General features: G+C 43.9%; 1 protein-coding gene across 4 annotated transcripts in view; it reads left to right on the plus strand.

Annotated features, from left to right (window-relative positions):
• Positions 1–25,689, plus strand: part of VPS13C (vacuolar protein sorting 13 homolog C) — a 5,236,720-nt gene that overhangs the window by 708,497 nt on the left and 4,502,534 nt on the right. For all 4 annotated transcript variants that reach the window (XM_069624493.1, XM_069624490.1, XM_069624491.1 and 1 more), the window contains one exon: positions 18,830–18,887. In XM_069624493.1, the coding sequence (XP_069480594.1) occupies positions 18,830–18,887 (58 nt within the window). The remainder of the gene's footprint in view (positions 1–18,829; positions 18,888–25,689) is intronic.

Genomic DNA, 25,689 nt, shown 5'->3' on the forward strand with positions numbered 1-25,689 from the left:
TGATGATCACTGATGATCACATATGGCCACACATGGCATCATGGGTACAGCAGATCCCATGTGCAAGAAAGAGAGATGCAATATTTAAAAAGTGTTTTTCTGTACATAAGGGTGGATTAAAATTAAAAGCTTGGCTTGCGTTTGCATTTAAAAATGCTACCCCTATGATATCTGGTTAAGCTGCCTGCATATTTACATTTCCCAGTATGTTGTACATGTGCATTGACATTAGACTGTGTCAGTCACCATGTCCCTTTCACTCTCAGGCCACATTATTATGCACTTACCCTGACCTATAAAGGTGCAGTGATAACAAACCAAGCACTGAATGTAGGACAATTCCTGTCCACAATTGACAATACTTGCAACATGTGTAGCCCTTCCACTTAACCATACTTCCTATCCACTTAGGACATGTTAGATGCCATCAGTGATGATGACATATGGGAAATCCGGCAGGACATCACCCTCAATCTCCTCAATGACCTTATTGGAAAGTACCAGCCATGGGGAAGCATTTTGACTGTATTTGAACATATTGCACAGATGATATATAACCTTTCTTTTAGGTCCGAAAACATTTGATAAGCATTGTAAATGATGGTTAGGGAACTGCAAAAAGTTGCCCTTGCACATAGCAATTGGCAATTTAGATGCAATACAGAAGTCTTCAAGCTTTTGATCTCCAGAGGTTTTACATTATCGCTTCCACTAAACCTACCCAGCATCGGCAATGGTGAAGATACATGGGAGTTCTAGTCCAGAACGTGTAGTAGAATGCCGGCTTCAAACCCTGGCACTAAAACAATTACAACTTTCGTCAATCCAGTACATTAGCTACTCTAGTCCGGATTACTATGTCCTCAAACACAGAAGTCCTTTTTAACATTGTTGACCTTTGCTGGCCACCTGCTCCAGCCTTTACTATTTTACATGGTCCAGGTTTACCATTTGATTTGTAATGACAGTAATTTGTCTGCAATATGTAAATACGTTGACTTTCAAAACTGCCCCTTATTATGTTAATGTATGTTGGTTCTTCCTCACCAAAGGAAGACTCCACAACCTTAAGGTGGTTTCTCTGTGATTTATTGCTGCAGTGGTGTAATACTTGTCACAGCTACACACCCACCATCCTCCTCCTCCTCACTTGACCTGGCCTCCTAATCGCCTTGCTCCTTCTGGAACCTCCCTGCATCATAGGATTATTCTCAAGCTAAACACAACATATCCTCACCTGATCATTATCACGTTCCCTGAACCTGTCTCGCGAGGATAGCTCGGGGGCAACATGCTCACCTTGGAAGCAAGACGACATGGAGCAACACAGGTTCGATCCCTGGGTCCGTGCTTAGAAACCTCTGGGTATTAAGCGCGTTATAAATAACCTATCATATTATATCATAACCTCACTGCATTCTCAACTTCGACAATCCTACTCAAACTCCTTCAACGTCCTTCACTCGTTAAGACAATGGTTCTTGTAACTCTGATCACCTTAACTGGCTTACTGAACCCAGAAGAGGATTTATGCACGTTCTAAGGTAACTTTATCTTAATGCCGTCACCTTCCTTAATGCCCAAATAACCTCTTCCTTTTTTTCCTGCCATACTGTTGCTTCATTCTCACTCTCCATTCTCTCTCCCTCTCAATCTTACCCAAATTCACCCTTGCATCCACATCACTCGTTCTTTTCTGTAATCGATCTTCCATCCAGATAGGAAACATGGTCACTCTAGAACACCTTCCCCTCATCTGAAATGGGTATTTATCCATGTTAGGGTTATTTCCCACTCTGTATGCATACATAATCTTGTTCAATTTCCTCATCAAAATCAAACCTGGACTCTTTGCTCAATTGTATCATTTTTTTTACCATCCAGTTGAATTTTTCCACCAAGCCATTAGCTAGTATGAAGGCATAGTAATGTGTTTTGATCCCTTTCTCATTCATGAATGTTTCCATTTTAGCAGACCAAATTGCATCTCATTATCAGTGATAATTTCTTTTGGGATTCCCTCCTTTTGGAGTATATCCTCTAAACCTGTTATAACTGTCTCCATAATAAGTTATCTGACAAACAGCACTTCAGGCCAATGACTGTAGTAATCAATCGGGATCAGTGCGTTTTTCTTTTCCACTGGCAACCCATGAATTGGCCCTATTCTATCAGTGGCATTCTCCACCACCGTTCAGTTTACAGTTTAGTAGACACCAAAGGTGGTGTTGTGGTAATTGCAATCTTGTCACTCATTACCTGACTGCACTTTGACATACCTGTCTACTTCCCTGCCCATAACTGGCCACCACAAATTCTACCTGACTAAGCTTTTGGTGCCTGTCATGCCTGAGTGGGCCAATATGTGCATTAGAAATGGTGCCCCCACTCACACCTTTGGGTTTTATTACCCTTTCACCCCGCCTGAATATTCCACCTTCTGTTGATAATTCTTCATTGATCATCCTAAATGGTCTGACATTCGTGTTTTCGGTTCTTTGGAAGGGGCCAACAATCAACCACATACTTGCACACCTCTTGTATTGTCTCATTACCTTGAGCATTCAGCCAAGTGTCCTTTGTTATTGCACTCCCAGCCAACATGCATACTTCTGCAATGAATATTGCATCATCCAGCACATTTTCTTCAACCCCATCTCCTGAATTGGTATCCTTAGTCAACAATCGGCAACGTTATTTTGTTGCCCTTCCCTAAACTCAATCTCGGAAGATAGCTCAGTGGCAACGTGCTCGTCTGGGAAGCAAGAGCAACACAGGTTTGATCCCCAGGTTCGTGCTTAGAAACCTCTGGGTATTAAGCGTGTTATAAATAACCAATTATAATTATAATAATTCTGTAATTATACTCAATCTTGATGCTAACCTAAATAATTTGGGAGATGCTTTCACTGCACACCCTTCTTTTAATATTGTAAAAAGTGGTTTATGATCAGTCCACAATGGGAAGGAGCTCGCAAAATAAATTGCAAATAATGTTGGATACACTGAGGAGATGCCACACCTCCTATATTACCGGATACCCTCTCTCCTGTTGTGAGTGTCCTCGAAGCAAAACTGACTGTTATTTAACATCCCTTTCCGTCCTCTTGCTTGAGTACAGCCCCAAGAACCTTATTACTAACATCTACTGTGATAATAGTTTTGCTTTTAGTATCAAATGGCTTTAGTGATGGAGCCTTTGTAATGCATTCCTTAGCTTTCTCAAAGGCCACTTGTCTTTCCTTCCATTCAAACGTAATTCCCTTTCTCACCAGTTCTTTCATAGGTGCCACAAATGATGCACAATCGCTCTCGGATTTTGTTGTGTTTTTACCAAATTTCAGAGACCTTTCCCTCTGCCCACCCACCGAAACACGTCGCCAACACCAGATGTCCTACCTTCCCGCGTTCCCACAGGTGTCCCGACAAAAACGGTACCGCACATGTGTGGGTCCAACTACCTGGGCGCAAAGGGAAAAGGCTAGCCCATTGGTAACCCCAAGCCTTTCGGCAGGGCAGATTTTGCTCATGTGGACAACCTACAGATTTGGGTTTAGGGTGTCGAAGCCACCAAGGAAAACAGGGAACCCCATGCATTTCCGAAAAGAAGACACATGTGGTCACCCCCCTTTCCACTAAAAACGTCCATGGTGATTTAGTGGCCCCCACACCCACCCCAAATAAGTTATATATTTTTTTCTTCTTTTTGTTTTGCCCCTTTCCTTGGGGCAGATGGACACATTAGTGTACCCATCTGCCACCAGGGTGGGCAACACGTAATGCCCCATGCATTGGGGGGTCATTCCAATATTTTCTGGTGTCCCTCCCCCCCCCCACTCCAAATAGCTGGGGGGGCATCTCATGTACTCCTTTCTAGGGGCATATTGCACTAGCAATCTGTCCCCAGGGAGGGCTACATGATGTGCCCTCCTATTCATTTAGGGTGGGGGGAGAGGGCCACCCCCCTTTAAAAAATGCCTGGTGGCTAGTGCCCCGACCCAAAACGTTTTTCAATTTTTTTTAAATTTCTTGTTTGCCCCTCTTCCCTGGGGGCAGATGATCACCCATCTGCCCCCAGGGTATTGCCCCATGCTTTGGGGGGCGGGGGGGGGGGTGAGGGCCGCTTACATAATAAGCAGCAACCACCACTTCGAAAACAGATCCCTGGTGTCTAGTGGACATTGCTGGGCCGGATCGAGCGATCGACGTCCAGCAATGCTTCAAAAAAGGTGTAGTTGGAAAGGGGAGAGTCTCCTCTTTCCAGTGACACCTCCCTCGATCTGAACGGCAATATAGTGCCACAGATCGAGGGAGATAAAGGTGGAAACGCACCTTTTTATTTTCACAGCGGCAGCCATTTCGGCTAACGCAGTGAAAATTACTTTGTTTCATGCCAGCGTGAGTTACGCACGCCGATGCGAAACTGAAGAAATCCAACACCCGGGCCATGAGGGGGGCCACCCCCTCTCATAGCCCTGGAGTTGGATTACAGTTTTGTGCGATCCCTGCTTTCTAGGGATCGCACAAAACAGAGGGTCAGAAAGAACAAGCTTTCGTTGTTGGCACTGTGAACGTAGTGTCAAGGACGAGATACCTCGTTCTTGGCACTTAAGGGGTTAACTGGTAGCTACGGCTACTAAAGCAAATGACCTAAACCAAAATGTTGATATGATCACAAAAGTGAGCCCACAAAAAGAACTACAGAATCCTTCTATAACCGATTTCAGAATGGAAATGCTGCCGCTAGTAGTAGTACAGAGAATTAATGCATCACTGCGATGGAATCACCAGCTGACACAGAATTACGATCTGTTTGTTTTGTAACAGATTAAGCGTAATACAAAAATGTTACTGAAGCTCTTGTTTCTCACGGTGCATGTCAACCACTTGAAAAAGACTTTCAAGATGGCCAATATCCAAGAAATGGCAGTTTGCGTCGCTTCTCTTCTTCATATTTCATAAAGCATGCATTAAATGAAACCGGAAGAGTGAAATGGTTGGCTTACTCATACAAATACACTATGCATATTGCCATTATTGAGGCTTTTGGGTGAACATGAAGCTAAAAATGTTAAGTGGGCTCAAGGCTTCAATGATTGGCAGCATCTTGTCCAGTCAATGATGCTACACGCAAAAAGCAAATCACACATGAGATCTACTTTCGTTTTTTTAGCATACAACAATGACCAAAGCATTGAAACATTTATTGATGGACACATTTCCGAAGAAGCTATGAAGTGCTAACTATTCTTTTAGAGAGAGTTCGAAGTGTGTCTACTTTAGGAATACCTTTTCGGGATCGGGAAAACCTAGATGGTCTCAACTGTGTGCTTTTTTTGGCGGTTGTTAAATTGATTGCCAGGTACAACCCTACATTTAATGCTCATCCCAAGTCGCAAAACCCTATAAAGTATGGCAGAAAAACAAAAACTGATGGGCTCATTGGCATGATTGCTTTGCTTTGGAGACTAGGAACTCAATCCTATATTTGTGCAAAGAAGCAACATTCTTTACACTGATTGCTGATTCAACAACTGATATATCACATATAGGTCAAATGGCTTAGTACGATATGTTTATATTGATCAATGAGGGCTTTCTTTCTTTCATTGACATACAACAATCAGATGCAGCAGTTCCCGCATTGTGAATGTTCTTTTTGAGAAATATGGGCTGAATCACAATTTTCTAAATGGCAGGGATATGATGGAGCAAGTATGTCAGGTGCACTGGGAGGATTGCATGCATAAATTCAAGATTATTTGGGAGACCATATCTATGCCCCTTACATACACTGCCCTGCTCATCAAATGAACTTGGTTCTGGTACATGCCGCAGAAAATAGGGCCAGCCCAGCCACCAAATGTTTCTTTTCCATCATACAATCAGTGTACACTCACTTAGCATTTTCCATTCGTCGCTGGGCTCTTTTATTGAAAAAGGCAGAAGAAAATGTACACCTTACTTTTCTTGCCTAAGAAAGTGACTCAATAGTTACAAAAGTAAGAGCGCAACTAGATCACATTTGTAACTTTGATGCTCTAGAAGACTGCAATGGAATTCCACAAGAGGAATCCTCTAGCCCAGTTGAAAATTAAAAAAAACTAAATGATGCCACACCTAGTTCATCAAGCCAGGAATTTGAAAAAGTTAATCGAGCCAAGAATTTGAAAAACCTTGCCATGTGCCATTGCTCTTAAAAGCCCTGTGTGAAACTGTTTGCTCGTTTGAAGGCAGTTGGTGCTATGAAAGAACTTATTGAATATAATTGAGTGCCTTGAGCATGAAACCCATGCCCAACAAAGTAATGGAGAGGTTGTTATGAAGGCAAGACCACTCCTCTTATCAATGGATTGGGTGTTTTATCTAAACTTGTTGTGGTGGCAGAAAGTCCTGGCTGTTATGGATGCTGTGGCACGCATCTTACAGTCTAAGTCAATTGACCTATTTTTGGTTGCTGAAACATTGAAAGTGATCATACAGAAGTTTCAAACTTAAGGTCAGATGATGCCTTCTTTGATTTTATTAAATGTACCAGAGAAGATTGGGAAGCAATGGGGCTTGAAAAAAATGATTTCCCTGTCCAACGTGAAATGCATGTACAAAGGTGTGCTGGTGAAACTGTAAGGGTTGTGGCACTTTTCACTTTTGGAGAAACACAAACTAGGATACATTGAAGTGTTGGATAACATGCTTGGTGAAATGAGAGAGCGATGCAATAGCTTCCAAGAAGTGAGTGAACTGTTTGGCTTCCTACAGCCCCAAAGATATTCAGGCTTGAGCAGAGTTGAGCAAGGGAAACCAGTTGAAGTCCTCCTAAATACATATTCTGTCTTCAGCCAGGAGCAACTGGACAACCTGATCTTATTCCAGACCTACTACTTTGAAGTTCAAAGGCTGCATGAGTGCAGTGCTAGACTATCTGCAGTTTATAGTCTCCTCTTCTCTGGAAGATGTCTTAGCAGAGATGTACATGCTGTGCAGGATATTTTTGACCCTGCCAATAGGCATGGCACGCACAGAGGAGCATGAGTACATTAAGGCGTGTGAAAAACTGCATGCGCTCTACCGTGACACAGAAGTGTTTAAGTGACTTTGTGCTTCTGGCAATTGAAAATGATACTGTGATCATTTAGACTTATCAAAAGTGATAGAAGCATTTGCAATGACAAAGGCACAAAGAGGCAGTGTATTCCTTCTTGTATTTGAAGACCTTTTTATTTCTGCTCCCAATTGATTTACTTCTAACATTGCACTTTATTTTTTTATTTATGAGTTGGCCATTATTGAACCATTGACCATCCTACCCTGCTATACCGCCTGGCTCAAATTGGCATATCTAGTCAAGTCCTGGCTTGGTTCGCTTCTTTTCTTAAGGACCAATCTCATTCTCTTCTGCTCTCTTCTTTTCTTTCTAAATCTTCCGACCTCACTTGTGATGTACCTCAGGGGTCTGCTCTGTTACCCATTCTCTTTAATATATACATCTGGGCCTTAGTGTGCCTCATTTGCTCCTTCGGCGTCAGGTGCTATTCGTATGCTGACGACACCGAGATCCTGATCCAGCTAGATCTCGATTGGACTGAGGTGTCATCCTGCCTTCATAAGTGCCTGACGGCTGTGTGGGGGTGGCTGGGCCTTAATTGGCTAAAGTTGAATGGGGACTGGGGTTCAGCTCTCCTCCTGACCCTTCCCTCTGGAATTCGTCCTTTTAGACTTCCTCTTTGAGTTCTCTTCCCATTCCGGCTGTGAAGGTAAAGAACCTGGGAGTCATTATGACAGCCACTCTATGAATGGAAGCCCAGATCTCTTCTATTTGCCAGACTGGGTTCTTCCATCTGAAAAGCCTTCGACAAGTCCTTCATTTTATACCACCTCCCTTGCGGCCACTGGTGGTGTCAGCAATGGTATCCAGTCGACTGGATTATTGTAATTCCCTTTTTCTTGCCAGCCTAAGGGACTGATCCTTCAACTGCAGTGCCTTCATAACTTTGCAGCCCAGATAGCGACGGGGACACCGTATGGTGTTCATATTTCTCCAGTCCTCTGTATCCTTCATTGGTTACCAGTTATCCAACGTATGGAGTTTGAAGCACTCTGTATTGTGCATTGAGCAGGGAGCAGAGTACTTGCGCTGCAAATTCTTTAGCTATCTCCCCACCTGCTCTTTGAGATCTCAGTCGGCTGGTTTGCTTTGTGTATCATCATTTCACTGCTCCCGATTGGGTGGGCAAGCTTTTTCCGTCACAGAATGACTCCCTTCAGCTGGTTCACGGGTTTCACCCAGTCTTTTATCCAATGCACAGGAGAGGACTCCCTTCCCCTGGGTTGCACTTTTGAATTTTCCAATAGGACCAGGGGGAAATTAATCCATTCCCCTGGGGTTACTTAATACAATTCAACACAAGGCCAGGGGGGAATACCTTCCTTCCTCAAGCTTCTCTTTAGGGTTCCAGACCCTTCCCTGGTGATCAGTGATCTCCCCACTGAGACGAGGAGAAGGGTTTCCTCTTAGTTTCACTTGGCAGAACTTCACAGAGCTCCAGACCCTTATATGCTTTAACGGTTTCACTGTGCCAAGGAAGTCCAACTTGGATGCACTCTGCAGTTTTGCTGGGGTCCCAGGCCCTCCTTAACTCCTCTCTAGGCTTTGCAACCTGCACAGTGTGCTTTGGCGACCCTCCATGACTCCCCTTGTCCCTACCAACATGCTCGTAGCTCCCATTATCTTCTGGGAATCCGGCATAGAGCGGTGGTTCTTCCTGGAACTGGAGTCTGCCATTGGTGCACTCTCCACAGGCGTCTGCTTCCTGCGTTTGCCGTTTTGGTGTTTGCCTCCTTGCACTATAGGTACGATTCGGGAACCACTGCCTCTCCTCATGGTTGTGGGACCCACCGACGTCTGGTCCTGGAGAGCCACCTTCTGCTTCCCACCATGGGTTTCTGCTCTCTAGTCTTTGCTGCTTCTACATTCCCAAACCTGACCGCATCCTTGCCTGCTGCTGCTCTGGGGCTAACTCGACAACGTGCTGAGTCCTTCTTTGTTTTTTAAACTTTTCCATTGTCCATTCTCTCGCGGAAGGCTAGAAGGCTGTTCCCAGCTCCACAGATTCATCTTCATGCCTCTTTGCATCCTCCTTATGTCAGTGCTTGAGAAAAAGCTATTCTTCATGTTATTTATCCTCCTCTTCCCAGTACTTTCAAAAGGATCTACCTTGGAGGTAGTGATTCGTCACGCAACACACCATTCTACCGTGCGCAGTCTTGTACACACATTTTACAGTGCTAAAAGTACAGCTCTAGAATTACAACAATTCAATTGCACTCTTCTGTATGTAACGGCACAAGAGATCGTATGACAAATAGTGGACATACAAAGTAAATACTTTGGTACTGAAATATAAGTAGAAAACACAACTAACTTACAAATTGGTGACCAACAATTCTTAACCCCTACCTGTATTTCCAACACACATAAAGACGTAGCAAAGTTTCAAACTACCTCAGCTGAAATTCCAGCCCGTCTGTGTCTGTCGTTGTAGAACTTTCTACAAGCACAGGACTAAAACATTAGATCTGAACAACAAAATTGAAGACCATGAGGAATCACAATGGTTCCAATTGACCTTGTATCGAACGTCAGAAAATAAATACAATATAACAATCCCCTTGTTATTATACACATATTTCAGTAATAATCTTGATGACAACCAAATGCCATCTATACCTATAAATAACCTGGAAATATTCCCACTTCCAAATGCTCTCCAACAACTGAATCTGTGTGAGAGTATTATAAACAATACAAAGAAATGTTAGGTAATTATTGTCCCATAGAGAGACACCTATTTTTTGCAGGTAGCCAAGAACCACTTGGCAAACCACCTATTCAAAATGAAGTAGAAATAGCAATGTTTCAATGCAAGCAATCTGAACAAGATTCACCAGTGCTCATACAAACAAACATGGATTTTTAATAATTGTAAACCTCTGCTTTTGTACATTAGTGGTGAAGCTGGTTCTGGAAACATGTTTCCAAGTATAACAATGTATACATTTTTAGAAGAAAAACAGACAACTGTTGTAAATGGCTCCCGCAAGTCTAGCTGTTTACAATATAGGAGGTGTAATTTTAGTTGAGCACCAAAATAAATTAGAATATCACAAATTGCCAGCAGAAGCTGAATTTGAAGTACAAAGAACTCTACGACAAATGAATGTCATTCTATTAGATTAAGTAAGCATGGTTTCTAACCAAATGCTTGCCTACATTCACTTAAGAATGCAAGCAGTCCTTAAGACAGGATACAAAGACTTGTTTGGAGGAAACATGTAGTTCTGTTTGGTGATTTCCTAGAGTTAACACCAGTCAAAGGCCAGCCCATAGCCAAAACACTAGGTCACAGATAATGCTGTATGACCCTCAGCAGCATAGGGAACATTAATCTATGGTGCCAGTTTCGCTATAGAATACTTGTACAAAATGTCAGTCTGCAGGCCCAACATATATGCTAAAATTCTAAGGAGCATATGAATTGGTGTACTTGCTGAACACACCAAAAAGCAGCCTTCAAATATGAACTGTATGGACAAACATATCGGGTCCTGAAGTGATGGAACAATGAATACAACAAAATCAACAGTGTATGTGTTTTACAAACTGTACCCAGTTTAATGACGCAATGCTCAAAAATGAAAGACAACCCATAGTCTATATCTGCTGTATAGATGAATCCATGACATGACCATGTGTGTCAGGCAAGCTATGGCACACCTAAATATCCTAGAAAATCTGGATCAAACACAGCTGGATCGGAAAATGTATTAACTCTCTGCCTCAATTGGAGAGCAATACTAAGATGCAACCTTTACCTAGATCAATGGAAACAGTGGCTGGCTTAAAATCATATTCAAATGAAAATATCATTGAACAAACTAAAAACAATTCTCTGCAGTACAGCATGTTTTCTTCTTTTTAAAGATATGTATGTATGCTGTGAAGGCATCATTAAGCAAGAAACGACAACAGATTCAACGTTCAAACAAAAAGGACTTTATTAACTTAAATGTCAGGATGGTCTAAGGCCGAACTTGCCCTATACGAAGGTGGGATTTCCCTATCTAAATAAACTAAGCATAGTTTGAGTCCGTAAGTTCAACTACTTCAGTCTGTGTCCAAAACCTATACTTGCCCTCAAAACTAAAGCTAAACAATGTGTAGGGATTTTAGCAACCAAAGTAACCGTGTCCAAACTAAAGTTCTGAGCTTCTTCCAGCTCCAAGTTTGCTCTTAGCTCCCATCCCCAAGTTCAAAACAGTTGCAACAAAAGGTTTCTGGATTCTCTTCCCCAAGTTCAAAACAGTTTAACACAATGGTCTCGGGGTTTCCTTCCCCAAGTTCAACAGTTTCACAGGGCTTCAAAGTAACAGTTGAATCTACTTGCGTAATTGGCCTTTTCCTTTCATCACTTGAACAACTTTTAGACCGACCAGCCTCCGCCTCTTGACTCTTCTTAGGTTACTCCAAAGAAGGGTTCCGCGGGCTAGGTACACCTGTCAGAACACAGGGTCCACCCATTGCAGGTCACGCAACCGATAACCCTGTAATTGAAGCAGGAAAAGGCTCCAAAGCAGAAGGCCGAAAAGGAGTCCAGAAGGATGAAGCTGAAGCATGGCTGACCACCAGCACCTCCGTCTTGCCCCCATTCAATCGAAGCCAGTTGTCATTCACCTAACAACCAACAGCCTTGGTCGCAGATTGCTTATCGAAATTGACCACAAATATGGGGGGGCAGTATTAAATATAGGGGTGGTCGTGGAGGGGCTGCGGGGTTCTCCCCCTGCTTATATTTGCAGCCAATTCGAAATGGAGAAAAAAACCTCTACCAAATCTGATCCAACCAATTAGATTTGATGAAATCAACCCAGATCCACAAACTTGCGATTGCTGGCCAAGCTTCACTGGCTTCCTGTTAGGAGTCGGATTAAGTTGAAGACACTTTGTATTGCTCATCGTGCTTTTTTCCACATAGGGGGCACTTTTCTTCAAGCTAAACTGATTCCCTGAGCGTTTCCTTCGATCCTTCTCTGCTAATCTGCTGGAAGTGCCTCGGTTTCGTATAGCTCAAGCAGGAGGGTGCTCCGTCTCAGTGCTCTCCTCCGTCTTGGGGAACTCCCTTCCAGGCCCTCTAAGGGAGATTCCAGACCATCTTCAATTTTGCAGAGCATACAAGACTTTCTTTTTAGGATTTCTTCTTTTTTCTTCCTTACTGGTTTTGCTAGCGCCCAGATTCCTTTTGGCTGTGGCATTTGAACTTTATAAATTGTATTACATTACATACAGAGTGAGGGGGAACAACTCACAATTGAGCAGAAGATTTATTTCGAAGATGGAGAATGCACAAAGTTAAATATTCCCCGATGGCTCAACTTGATTAGTATAAAAAGTGTTTCGCCTCATAAATGACTCTGTGATATGCGAGGGTGGCTTGACATAGCTGTGCTCTGTCGGATTGACTAGTTGGGGTGGGTACATTGGGTGTGATTTATAACTTTTGTACCCCTACAGGGGGAGGAGTTTTTAATGAAGAGAATTGTGGTTTGTTGGCATTCTCTGTATCACATTTGAAACAAATGAAATGAAAATAAATGTAAAAACAAACACTATTAAACATGTTAAGCAAGGGTGTGGGAGCCCCTCTACTGAAGATGGACGTGGTTCAAATACCCTCTCCTATGGAATTTCTTCCACTCAGGAGGGTCTACAACCATGTATTAGCTCAGTGCACCCTTTATAGAGGAGAAATACCCATTTGCATATCAGTCTGGTTCACCCACAAGGCAGTCCAGCTCCGAAATGCTAGGCAAGTCTCTTCTGAATAAGAGTACCATCAGCAACCCCAGGCGCATGTTTCAGCCTTGTTGGGTCTCCTCAGTGAGGTGAAGCTAAGCCTCTATAAAAGCACAGTGAGCAAGGGGTCCACGTCTGGATTACTCTGGGCTACTTAGGGTGAAACCCCATGTTTTACAAATTAAGTAAGGGTGTGTTAGCTCCTTTACTGAGGACAGCCATGGGTAAAATACCCTGTCCTATGGACAGTAGAGGGCCCCCACACTTCTTTTCCAAAGACTGATATGCAAATGGATATTTCTCCTTTGTGAAGGTTGCTGTAATCTACAACGTGGTTGTAGACCCTCATGAGTGGAAGAAATTCCATGGAATAGGGCATTTCACCCTTGTGCGTTCTCAGAGGGGCTCCCACACTCCTTTCCAAACTATAAAACATGAATAGTGATTATTATTGAAAAATGTACTAACTATGACCCATTTGAAGTCCTAAAGCAAGAACTAAGATTTAACTTGTTTCCTCCATTATTCCCACATTCAAGTCCTCCGGGTCAAAGTTGTAGTCAGGTAGTAGTCCATGAAGGAGAATAATAACTCTCACTGATGCCATGATTATAGATGCTCCTAAGACTTTTTTTGTCCTCTTCAGAATCAGTTTGAAAATTCATATAAGAAATGAATAGTACCATTTCATACACTATGCACAGTCTTTCCTTTACACAAATGTTGCAGACTGGAAAAAAGTTCAACAAAGTGGGTACAATAACTACACATGGCAGTAGCTCTTGTGCCAAGACATACATGCAACATGTTAGTTCACGGAAAACTACCATTATAGCTACCATTACCAAGAAATTTATTAAAATTGAAAGTAAAATGGTTTTTTCAATATAGATTGGTTTTTCATGACCTAATGATTAGAATATTTTAATACAACAGTGTACCACACACAAATGTTGTACAAAGTATAGTACATACAATATGCTACTTATGAGATTAATAAAGTTATGTGAACGGAGGATAGCACAGGGGCAATGTGCTGGTCTTGGAAGCAAGACTACACAGAGCAACAGAGGTTTGAATCCCAGATCCGTGATTAGAAACCGAATTTACGGACGGTATTGAGCGCGATATAAAGAAACAATTAAATAAAAGTTTAAAGTATCTATATTTCTCATATCCTGTTCTATAACTCCCTATATTTTGTTTGTAGATTAACAAACCCACATATGATCACTCGTGCCCATGGCCAGTGGGGGCTGCCCCCACTGGCAATGATAATCTCACATGCCATGGCCGGTGGCTAGCTTGTTTGGGGCATGGCTGACGACCCACAGCCACACAGCCCAAGAGACCAACTCAGCACCACCTTTCCATACCCTGAACAAGCTAGCTACTGGCCACAATCACAGCCCAACTCAATAAGACTACTGCCCATACCCTCACACCACCACTCGCATGACAAAACTATAACCACATTGGCTTCATAAATGGCTAAGGCCTACTTCCAACTTCAATCCCACATATTAACCCCCTTGGCCAGACATTCCTAGTACCAACTTTAATCCCAAACACAAATTATATTGCAAACCCACTAATCTCAGAATTACAAATTGACTCTTAGACCAGGTCCACAGCCAAAGTCAATACCACATATCCCTCATGTCCAAAATGAGCCAATGCAACAGGCCAGGTGCACTGCCAGTGTCAATACCACATATACTCCCTCATGGTCAGGCCAGACCCACTGCCAACATTAATACCACATAACCCTCATGGCCATATGGCACTTGCAGCAGGCCAGGCCCATTTCCAATATCAATCCCACACATCATCCAATCCCACATATCAATTCCTCATTACCATGGCCAGTGACCACACCACACAACCCAACATGCCAACTCTGCACATCTTCTCATACTCCAAGCAATCTGGCACATTGGCCCCTGCAACAGACCAGGCCCACTGCCAATGTCCAACCCAGTGGCCATATTGTTGGGAGCATGGCTGAGTCCAGACGCACTGCCAACGTCAATAACACATCATCCACCATGGCCAGTCACTACATTGTGCAGACCCTTGGAACAGGCCAGGCCCATTGCAACTGTCAATCTCACATATCATCCCTCGGGTCCAGTGATCAGATGGTTTGGGGCATGGCATGGCCCAGGCAAGGACCACTGTTAATATCAATCCCACATATCATACCCAATGGTTAGTTTCTACGTTGTTCAGACACTTACAACAGGCCAGGCCTTTTGCCAATGTCAAATCTCACATTTCCCTTGGGAAAGCCAACATAACCATAACTACAGGGTTGCTACTGCTGACTCTGTATATAAGAAAAAATGATATATACTAAAAATATTAATGGTGTCCAAACTTAACATACTTGTGAGTTTGCCAAATTCCCCATCCTTTCCTGACTGCAGGGGTAGCGGACAATTAGGGGTGTGATTTCTCCAGCTGCTACCAGTTGTGCCTTTAAGTGGGTGGTCGAGTTGGGAACCTGTGGTCCAAGGAGACTGGGTAATGTGATAAATCCAATGGAGTCCTCACTAAATCCCCAACGGTGACCTCCTCCCATGTGGGCAGGGGACGGTAGCCGCTACCTTATCCTGACCTTGGGGCTGGCTATATGAGGGAGGATTGCATGGGAGGATACAATTACTGGGAAGATGTCATGACTTCATTGGACGAGATGCAGTATCTCCCACTTTCCCTTGAGGAAGATCCTCTAATACCCAAGACCTTAATGGCCTATTGTAAGTTCCTTTTTCCCCCTTGTAAAGGAAGTGAAGAAACCTCTTCATGTTTTTTTGGTCAAACCCCCACCTATTACCTAAATACACAAAGCTCTGATAAAACCCCTTTTTTTGATGTACCTTCCTTTAAAACCACTAAGAAGAATTATATGAACACTCTGTCCAATGACACCCATGGACTCAAACTCCCATAATCACCTAAGTACTGAGACGGAGGATGATAGAGTTTGTGCACGGAATCAAGAACTTGAAGCCCACCATGCAGTCTAGTTTTATGAATCAACCGTGCCCGGGACATTTAAAGATGGAAACTGCACAGAGTGTGGAAGTGCAGGAGAAGATGTCGGCTTGTATGCAGTGGTGTATGCAGAGGCTTGTCAGCGTGAGAAACACGCAATGGTGTGGTGGTGCAGAGGAGACTGCTGAGAGCGAAGAAGCACGAACAGGAATTGGTGTGGAGATGCTGGGAACCACAAGGGAGTTCCTGGGCACTCGGCAGATCAAAGAGGCAGCCTTTCTCCATACCAGGACCTGAAGGGAAGCAGGCGTGACTGCAGAGCCGTTAAGCCAGAAGGATGTCTGCACACTGCAGAGTGGGAAGCAAGTGAAAGAGCCTCACCGCAGAAGTGTGAACCGGACCACAGACACTGGTGAGAGCCGGCGAGTCAACCCAAAGCCAGTCCCAGCAACCGTGCCAACTACAATTTGAATGTGATATCATTGCTAAAACTACAAGAAGAGAAGATTGTTTGAATGCAGGAAAGGCAAAGTACAGATGTATGCCCCTGTGAGGGCTATAGATGCAAGTGTGGGGCAAAGTTTTAGCAGACATTGCCGCAGACACATATACCAAACCAAGAACAACATATACCATTTTGGTGATACAGAGGAAATATGAAATACAGAAGTCAAGGAACCAAGCCATTGATACACATGAAGTCCTGGCAGGAGAGTACCCCAGGCAGTTTGAATGAATAAAGAAGCCTGGCATGAGATTCTACCAGGAAGTTGGAATTTCATAGAGTCCTGGCAGGGGAGTGTACCAGGCGATTTGCAAAGCTACCAGCAATAATAAAGGACAGTGTTTTCTAAACAGGGGACAAAACTTGTGGTAAATAAAGACTGTTACAGAACTTGTTGCCTAAACAGGAACCTTGTGAATCAAGGAGATGCACAGCGGAACTGTTAGTAAGAGACAATTGCCGTCCTACTTAAGAATCCAGAGCAGGGGAACACCTTCTTGAATCATGGTCTTCCACCCTGGAGAACATTTCTGTTGGAGCTATTCTTATTTTCAGTTGTGAACATTTTTGCCAATATCAGGTTGAAGACATTTCCTTGTATATTTTGTTTTGCTTATAGTGCGAGGGTCAGGAAAGGGCGTTTTGGACACGAGGATGACTTTTCAGTTATTGACATCCCGACACAGACAGAGCCTTTGTTTGGGTTTTAGGTAGGGAAACTCCTCTTTAGAAGAGGGTCCGAAGGCATTTTCCCAACCCATTTTCATTTAATGAAAGTCTTTTGCCAAAACATCACAACCTTGTGTCCGGCTCTCATTGCTGACTCCTCACAGTAAACCCTCTTGGAGTCCCAAGATAATGGATGGAATATGGAGAGACTGCGACTGCCAATGTTTCCTCTGCAAATAACTGGGAATTTGGACTTATGTTAGTAACCTTGAATTCTTATGAGGAAAATGAACCCAAAGCCTTCTGCACGCGTGGGGAGGTTATTTGTCTAGGAAGTTAAGAGGCTGCAATGCCTCCCACTCCTGGAAGAAGAATGCACAAAGTCCTCAGGGCCTCAAACTTGCAGGTTTTGCCAACCTCGCCACATTCTCTGCAAGGCTTAACTGTGGGAGAGCTGGGAGCCAGGGAATCGCCTGTGCAAAGTATCCTAGACATATGCCAAAGCTAGAAAGCTCAGAGGATGGGGAACAGCGCAATGTCTGAAAAGGGGTGCAGAAAGTCCTAGTTCCAGAAAAGGAACTTGGAGGAGCCCCTATTGAAACCAGATAGTGAGTAACTTGGATAAGAAAAGTATACATTGTTGCTATAGCAGTGTAGGACCAGACTTGTGAATCATGGGTTTTGAACTATTGATTTGGTCAATCCTTCGTACCTCAGTTATTAGAATAGGGTAGGCGGAAGGCTATGGTCTTCATAGGAATAGGTGTATTGGTGTTGTGTTGAGCATCGTTGGAATCTCCTTTTGATTAGATTAGATTAGGATGACTCCGTCAGAGACAGACTTGTTAAGATAGAGGGAGCCAAACAGTGGTGAGGGAAAGAGAAAGGCCTCCTTTTCTTTGATCCCAACCCTCTCACCTTTGTAGTATAGATTTTTCTTGGATTTTCTCACAGGTTGACGTTAACCACACCTTTCCTATATGTTCTAAATAAAGCCTAATTGGAACGTTTTCTGAAGTGTTGCAAGTCTCACTGCTCACTCTATTACACACAGTAGTGCTATAATTTATAAATACTGAGTGAGACAGTTGCAGATTAAAGTAGGAAGAAACAATGGTTAAATGTGCAGAACCTTTAAATAATATAGAACTCCTTTCTTAAAGTACCAAACAATGACTTACAAAAGTAATTTGTTCATCCATTCCAATAGCTTGTCCACATCGGAAAGCTGTGACAAACGAAACGATGAAAAACTTGCTAGATGTTTAGCCTTAGATTAAATGTCCAAGCAGAGACGCAAGGTTAACTATTCGACTGTAACCTCTCAACGTTTTCTGCAAATTTAACAAAACTGTAGGTGATGTATGAGGTGGACAGAAACTGCCCATGGGGTAGGGGCTGCTGTAATGGATGTACACATACTCATATAAATGTAACCACAACATGCGCCACATTCCACATGCAGAAGTGGAACATGGGCAAGGGGGGAGATGATTTAAACATGTTATATAATTGCAAAGTTTAAATGGTGAGCTTTTTGTCTTGTGTTCCTTCTGAGAATGTGCTTGATTGTTTAGGTACTTTCAAAGTCCACAATCTGTTGCTTATGTACGTAAGTTTCTGAAGACTCAATGTTTAATTGTACATGCTAGAAGGCATTGCAAAATACAAGTCAGATTTGAAATTAAAAAATGCTTCGGCATACTGTATAGGTCCAAAGGCTTTGAATGGCTGGATAGCCAATGTAGTGCTGAGTTGGCCATCATTTCTGTTAATATTGTATAAATATTGTTTTGGGTTCCCAGGTCCATCTAAAAGAAGGTATTCCATCCAGTCTCATTGAGCAGAAGGACTTTCAGTACAGTAAGTAGTACTTGCATGAACAAAAATCTCAAATGTGCACACATGAATGGCCAATGAGCATACAACAGTATGTTTTACATCAGCGTCCATTAGAGGCACCTGAAATAGAATGCTGCCCTCAATCATCTGTTGGTGAATCTATACGCTTGACCACATTAACAGACTGCTCCAAAATGAAGTGGCTAAAATTGCACTTTTGCCAGTAAGATTGGGTGGTATGAGACTGAGCCCCTTGTGCTATGGGATAATTTGTGTTCTTATATAGCGCTTCATGTAGATATAGCTACATGTGATATGTGGAAGTTATATTTGTGTCTATGCCGAGCCGGGAGAGCCCGGGAGACTTAAAGCGATAGTGCCGTCAATAATCAATGCAACCGCGTTGTATTTATGATTGCTGTGACTTTGTTTTTAAGTCTCCCGGACTCCCCCGAGCCTGGAGGAGCCCGGGATACTTAAAAAGAAAGTCCAAGCAATTATGAATACTTGGCCAGCCACTGGCAGAATATTCATAATTAATTGCAACTTTAGTTTTGAGTTTCCCGTGCTCGGGAAACTTGGAAAGAAAGTCGCAGCAATTATGAAAACCCTGCCGGCGCCAGCGAAGTATTTATAATTGCTGCGCCTTTCGTTTTGTTTTTTGTGCTTCCCAGGGCTTGAGGAGCACAGAAAATGTAAAATGAAAGTCAAGGCAGCCTCCTCTCTTCATGTTGAGCTCTGCTCTCTGGCAGCAGTAAAGCAAAAGCTCCCAGTTGGGGGCTTTTTTTTTGCTTGATTATTGCCGCCAGAGCAGAGCTTAACATGAACAGAGGAGGCTCATTAATTTCACAAAATGGATGCCTCCTAGTGCTTGACATTTTTTTACTTAGGGCCTCATTTGCTCAAAATCTTACATAGGAACTTTCTTTAAAAATATTTTTTGTATGTATTTTTTTATTATGGCCGATCTTTTGAGACAACATGTTTGAGTGAACTTCTTCTTTTATATAAAAAAAATCAGCAAAATTGACAGAATTACCAGCAGCAGTAATTCCATCGAAATGCTTAGGGAGACCTATGGACTCCGTAAATGGGCACTTAGACTGCCATACTTCCACTGCTAATCGGGTGGTAATTCCACTGGACCAAGTGGCCATAGCAGTAATTCTGTTTGGCGGTATTGTGGCGGATTTATCACCGGAATACTGCCAAACGTGTAATGAGGCCCCAGGTTCTGGTTGGTCTTGGTGCTTTTTGGTGGCGTGCCACCAAGTTTCACCAAAACATTGCTACTTGAAGAAACGGGTTCCAAGAAGCAGTCTTCGTGGTTGGCAGGACAACTGAAAATGCTGTGGCATACAATGACCGGAGTACCAAATGTTAATTTCTGTTGTAGTACGTGGATGTAATAGTAGCTTGTTTAACGTATGTTCTCTCAGTCTGGAGTACTGTCACGTGTCTGTTAACGCTGAAGTGCAGAGTGATCTGTTTTTGCGGCAGCAGACAGCAAAGAGTAGCAGGGAGGGGACAGAGAGCAGGGGAGGCTTCCGAAGCAAGATGAGGGTCCCACCAGTGTTTGTTCCCCTCCTCCTCGCATTTCCTCTGAAATGCGAGCAAAGACGGATTTTCATAAACTCCTAGGCGCAAGTCCCTTTCCTCTGCTCGTGTCGGCGATGTTGCGCATAGAGCTTGTCTAATCCATAATAGCCATAACAAATAATGAGCAACAGTAAAATTGTCAAATACCGTAGGGCACTCCTTTTCCCGAGAATTAAAGGGTCTAGCTAACAAAAAAGGAACAACTCGGGTTCGCTTCAACATCTCTGCTTTATTAACATTCGCTAACACTAAAAATATTGTCTGCCGATTCTGTTCCTTTCGTTACTGCCATAAGGGCTACAAAGCCACCACTCGCGGGAAGACGTTTTCACCAGTTTCATTTTAAGTGGAGCCTAATCCCATCCTGGTTGAGTTTTCTGTAAATAAGCACGTAATATGCCAATGCATGCATGTTTGCGGTGAGAATACCTCTGATGTACAGCTATGCCTGTAGTCTGCAGGCAGGAGTTGTGAGCGCTGCAGTGGGAAGTGAAAAAGAGAGTCCGGGGATATGCCCGTGCACTTATGTGTATTGTGTGCGGGTGTGCACTAATTTGTTCTTTGAAATGTGTGAAGTGTGTGACAAACTATGTTAGTTTATTTAGGTCTGCTTATGTTCGAATGTGTTTGCAGGTGGATATATAATGTGAGCGTATAGTACACGTGTGTTGCTAGAGTATGTATTCTTGTGGCGTTGCTCGGGGGGGGGGGCTAGGGGCTATAACCCCAGGTCTTTTGGTTGTAGCCCCGGGTAGAATCTCAGGGGCTACAACCAAAAGGCTAGCTAGCCCCGAGTTCCGACAGCTCCAACATTAGCATAGCACCGGATCTTTTCCAGACCTAACACTGTTGTGCGTGTATAGATAGGCAATTTTAGGCATGCCCGACGTGTGTCGTTCATGTGTGAGAAAATGAGTGCCCATATATAGGTATAAAGTGTGTGTGCGCATGTATGTGGAGGCATATGTGCAATTATGTTTATCGCGGGACCGTGTGCAGGTTTGTCTATATGTGTTCGTTCATATGTTATGTATGGATGTTTTATGTTTGGGGGTGCCATAAAAGTGTGTCCGTGTATATGTGTGACCAAGTGCATTATTGCGCTAGTGTGTGCTCGTGTGAACGTGTGTAAGGGAAGAGTAGATGCGCATTTGTGTACTGTTCTTTAACAGGAGTCTTCAGGTTTGTCAGAAGAAAGATTAAAAAAGATGCCTGAGATTAAAGGTAGTTTCTTGCAAGATGCGACTGCTTGGCCCAAGTTTCCCCCAATACGTTGAGTCGCACACATTCGAACTTGCATTCGTTTAACTCACATGTTTTCGAAATTCCATTCATATTTATCCAACGGAATTCAATGATATGCCAATCAATGACTTCCTCGGAGTGTGTTAAAATAACACAGTTTAGGAGGTCAATGCAGGAGACCGCAGCAGTCTTAAAGTATAGAGATCAAACGGGTGTAGCATTTGTTGTGCAGCTGGGCTATATGTTTATATAGCTCTGCGGCATGGCAGCTCCCTGCTGTCTCTCTCCTTGTCGGGTTGTCTGCTTGTTTTACCACCACTAGGCATGCTGGATGCTGAAGTCCTATTGGACACAAGAGAGACTGACCAGTCTGTGCAGTACAGTCATGGGGTGAAATAAGGTAGTAATTGTTTCAAGGAAGAAGGTACCAGGACTGTGGCATTGCCAACTCCCACACCCTGCCTGTGGGGCACGTCTGGCTCTGGTAAAAATCCTGGTAGATCTCCCACCCAGGTTGAGAGGATCCACCATCCTAGCCTGATGAGGTAAAATCCCTGACCCTGTCACAATAGTGTGTTTATTTGGGATTATTCTAGGCACTGACTGTGCCTGGACTTTGACATGTGCTTCGTACCTATACAATGGCCGGATTGCAGTCCTGCATTTACTATACCTGTTCTTCAATATACGATTATGGAACTGCATTTGTATCGAAAATGAGACCATCTCTGGATGGCCTAAAGACATATTGAAGCCACTTGTAATACTTATATCTACATCCAGTAGAGCAGTGGTTTTCTGATCAAACTGGCTGCCACAAGCTCCCTCCCAAAGCGTACTTACTAACAACCGTAGATACAGTGTCGTGCTAGACTAATATTCCCCACATCAGTGGCACGTAGACATGTGTGAATACTTCTGGCGATCACGACCTGCTTGCTGTCACAATACAATTCATCTTAACCCACCCACAGCTATTTTTGATACTGACCGGACCAGCTCTTTGAAAAGTGACCGCAAAGTATGACACAATATTCAGACATAAGGGTCTTGGACAAAAACATACACACTTTGAAATGAGACGTCATATACCATGGATTCAACTGCAAAATTGTGGACCGGTGGATTCACTTAACAGAAATCTGCAGTTTTAGTTTATAGGAACATATAACCCACCCTACCTCAGGGGATCTGATTCCATCAGGGACCCTTCCCAGCTTGGGGTAGGAGACCTACCAGGGTGGGGTCCGTCCTATCCCAGAGATGGTGGGGTAAGGGAGTTAAAAGAATGGGGACAAGACACTGAAAATCCCCCTAAACGTGCCTTGAGTGAGTTGAGTAATAACTCTTGATCATCCAATACCATGCACTCTGCATTCTGACACAAGGTATTTTTGTTTCTTTTCAGAACTAACCACACCAGAATGCACTGCCAGTCTAGATGAGTTCAGTGGGCCACAGAGGACCACCAGTGGTTTCCCGGCTGACAGTGACAAACGGGTGTCTGTCGAGAGAAAGACAGCACTTGCCTAAGCCCGAAACTGAGTGCGAGGACCCCATTTGCAGCAGGGGCCATATCCGAGACCACTCAATATACCATGGAGCAAAAGGTAGCAGAGCTAAGAGGAGGCAGCTAGCCACCCCAGGGGAAAAGACAGCCACATATTGCCCCCCCCCAGCCGCCAGTGGAGCACATAGCTATTTGGGGGAATGGGTGGGAGACCCGGAAACCACATCACCAGTCACTGGCGACCTGGTTCCTGACCAGCTGAGGCTTCAACATGCAAATTTTCAGATAACAATTGGGACATCATTCAGCAGGTCTGGAGTTCCTCGACTCGGTCCCAGTATAGGAATAAATTGTAATTGGTTATTTATAACGCGCCTAATACCCAGAGGTTTCCAAGCGCGGACCCGGGGATCAAACCTGTTTTGCTCTGTGTCGTCTTACTTCCAAGATGAGTGCGTTGCCCCTGAGCTATCCTCCCGGCCCTTGGGGCTAGGTTCTACCATTGGGATTGTGACAAGGGTCTGAACCCTGTCACCTGTCCTCTAGATGACATACTGGCTTTTTCAGCACACCTGGCTCGTTCTGCAGTTCAGGTGGATTCTTGTCGCACTTATTTGGTGGCCATTGGGTGTTACAAGAATTCCCCAGATCATGTGTTTTCTGCGGCCAACCCGGTGTTTAAGGCCCACCTTAAGGGGTTGTCTAGGCTTTTGCCCCTGGTGCACAGGCCGCACCTGGTCTAGGACCGCTATGTGGTTCTTGCAGGTTTGCAGAACAAGCCTTTCAAGCCGATGGCATCGGTAGACATCCGCTTGGTGACACTAAAGACCGTTTTATTGGTGGCTCTCATCTCTGCGCACAGGGTAAGTGAGCTACAGGCTTTGTCCTCGTGCAAGCCCTTCACCACGTTTCACAAAGACTAGGTCATCTTGCGCGCTCACCCAACCTTCTTGCACAAGGTGGTCACTCCTTTTCGTCTGAATCGAGTGATCTGGCATCTTGCTGCTGGCGTTCTTCGTGAACCAGAGAGGGCCCTGCATTCCTTGGACCTCAAAAGGGTCCTTGTTTTATCTCTCTTGGATGAAATCCTTCAGGAAATCTTAGGCATTGTTGGTGACCTTTATTTTTTTTTTAAACAATTTTATTGATTTTATTTCAAACACACCACAAAACCAAATATGCAGTACATATTACATAACTTCAACTTTGTACGCCTCAAACATTTCTACTGCATCTCGCATTCCCTCCCTCCACCCCCTCATTCAAGCATACTCCACTTCGCGTTCTGCTTCTTCAACCTTCTGAGGGGTTCCCTCTTCCATATTCTCTGCTAGGTCCTGATCACTCATCCCGTCTTGTATGGGTTCAAACAGTGTGGCTATTAAATGTTTCCAAGCTATTAAGGTTTCAGCTTCTTCATCCCCTCCGGTATTACTAGCTTCCTGCCATACTGCAGTCTCAGCTTCCGCCCATTTTTGGAGATCTCCCCACCAAATTTCTATTTTCGGTCTATGGCATGCCTTCCACCACATGGCAATTCTGCGCTTCGCAAGTGTATATGCCAGATCCTTTAATTTACTTACATGTTTAAATTTACTTGGTCTGGAGAACCCACCTATTAGGCATGCCCATACTTTTTCCACTTCTATTTTAACCCCTTTTTCTTCCACTCTATGGGCCACTTCTCCCCAGAATCTCTCAATTTCTGGGCATGTCCAGAACATATGCGTCATCCCGGCGTTTCTTCGCCGCATTTGGGGCAGATTTGTTCTGCGGTTTTGAATTTAGCTATCCTCTGAGGTGTCATATAAGCCGTGTGGGTTATATACAGTTGTATTTGCTGTAGCTTGTTGGAGACCTTTGGGGGCTTCCAAGGCTTCCATCCCCCTTTGGATGGTTCAGGCCATTTCAGAGGCATACACTGCCATGGGCAGACCTGTTACTGAGGGGATTCATGCCCATGCGGTTAGAGCCAAGTCCATGACCATCGCGTTTAAGAGACATGCTTCTTGGGATGTCATCAGCAAGGCAGCTACTTTGGACCACTCAGTTGGCCTTCTGTAAGCACTACTCACTGGACACCAGCTCCAGGCGCAATACAGAGATGCAGATCTGAAGAACCTTTTGCTTTGTCCTAGATATGAGGCAGGTTATCACAGCTCCACCCTATGTTGTTGTTCAGTGGAATCACCCACAAGCATGGAGGAAAGGGGATGGGACGTAAGAGTAATTAAAGTTACTCATGGTAGTGACTAGAGTACTCAGTCAATAGTCCCCTTTCCTCATACGTCCCACCGCTAATGTGCCAATTACTATTATGTCATAAGCGTAGCCAGGTATCTAAGCGTCGGATGTGTTCAAAGGGGACTGAGGTGAGGCACTGGAGGGCGGGGTCCTCGGCCAGGCGTTCCCACGTCCTAGGCCGTGCCACTGCACGCTTAACTCAATTTAAAGGGGAAGCTACTTTTT

The sequence above is a fragment of the Ambystoma mexicanum genome, chromosome 11, assembly GCF_040938575.1.
Source record: "Ambystoma mexicanum isolate Mex_15411 chromosome 11, UKY_AmexF1_1, whole genome shotgun sequence".
Taxonomy (NCBI): domain Eukaryota; kingdom Metazoa; phylum Chordata; class Amphibia; order Caudata; family Ambystomatidae; genus Ambystoma; species Ambystoma mexicanum.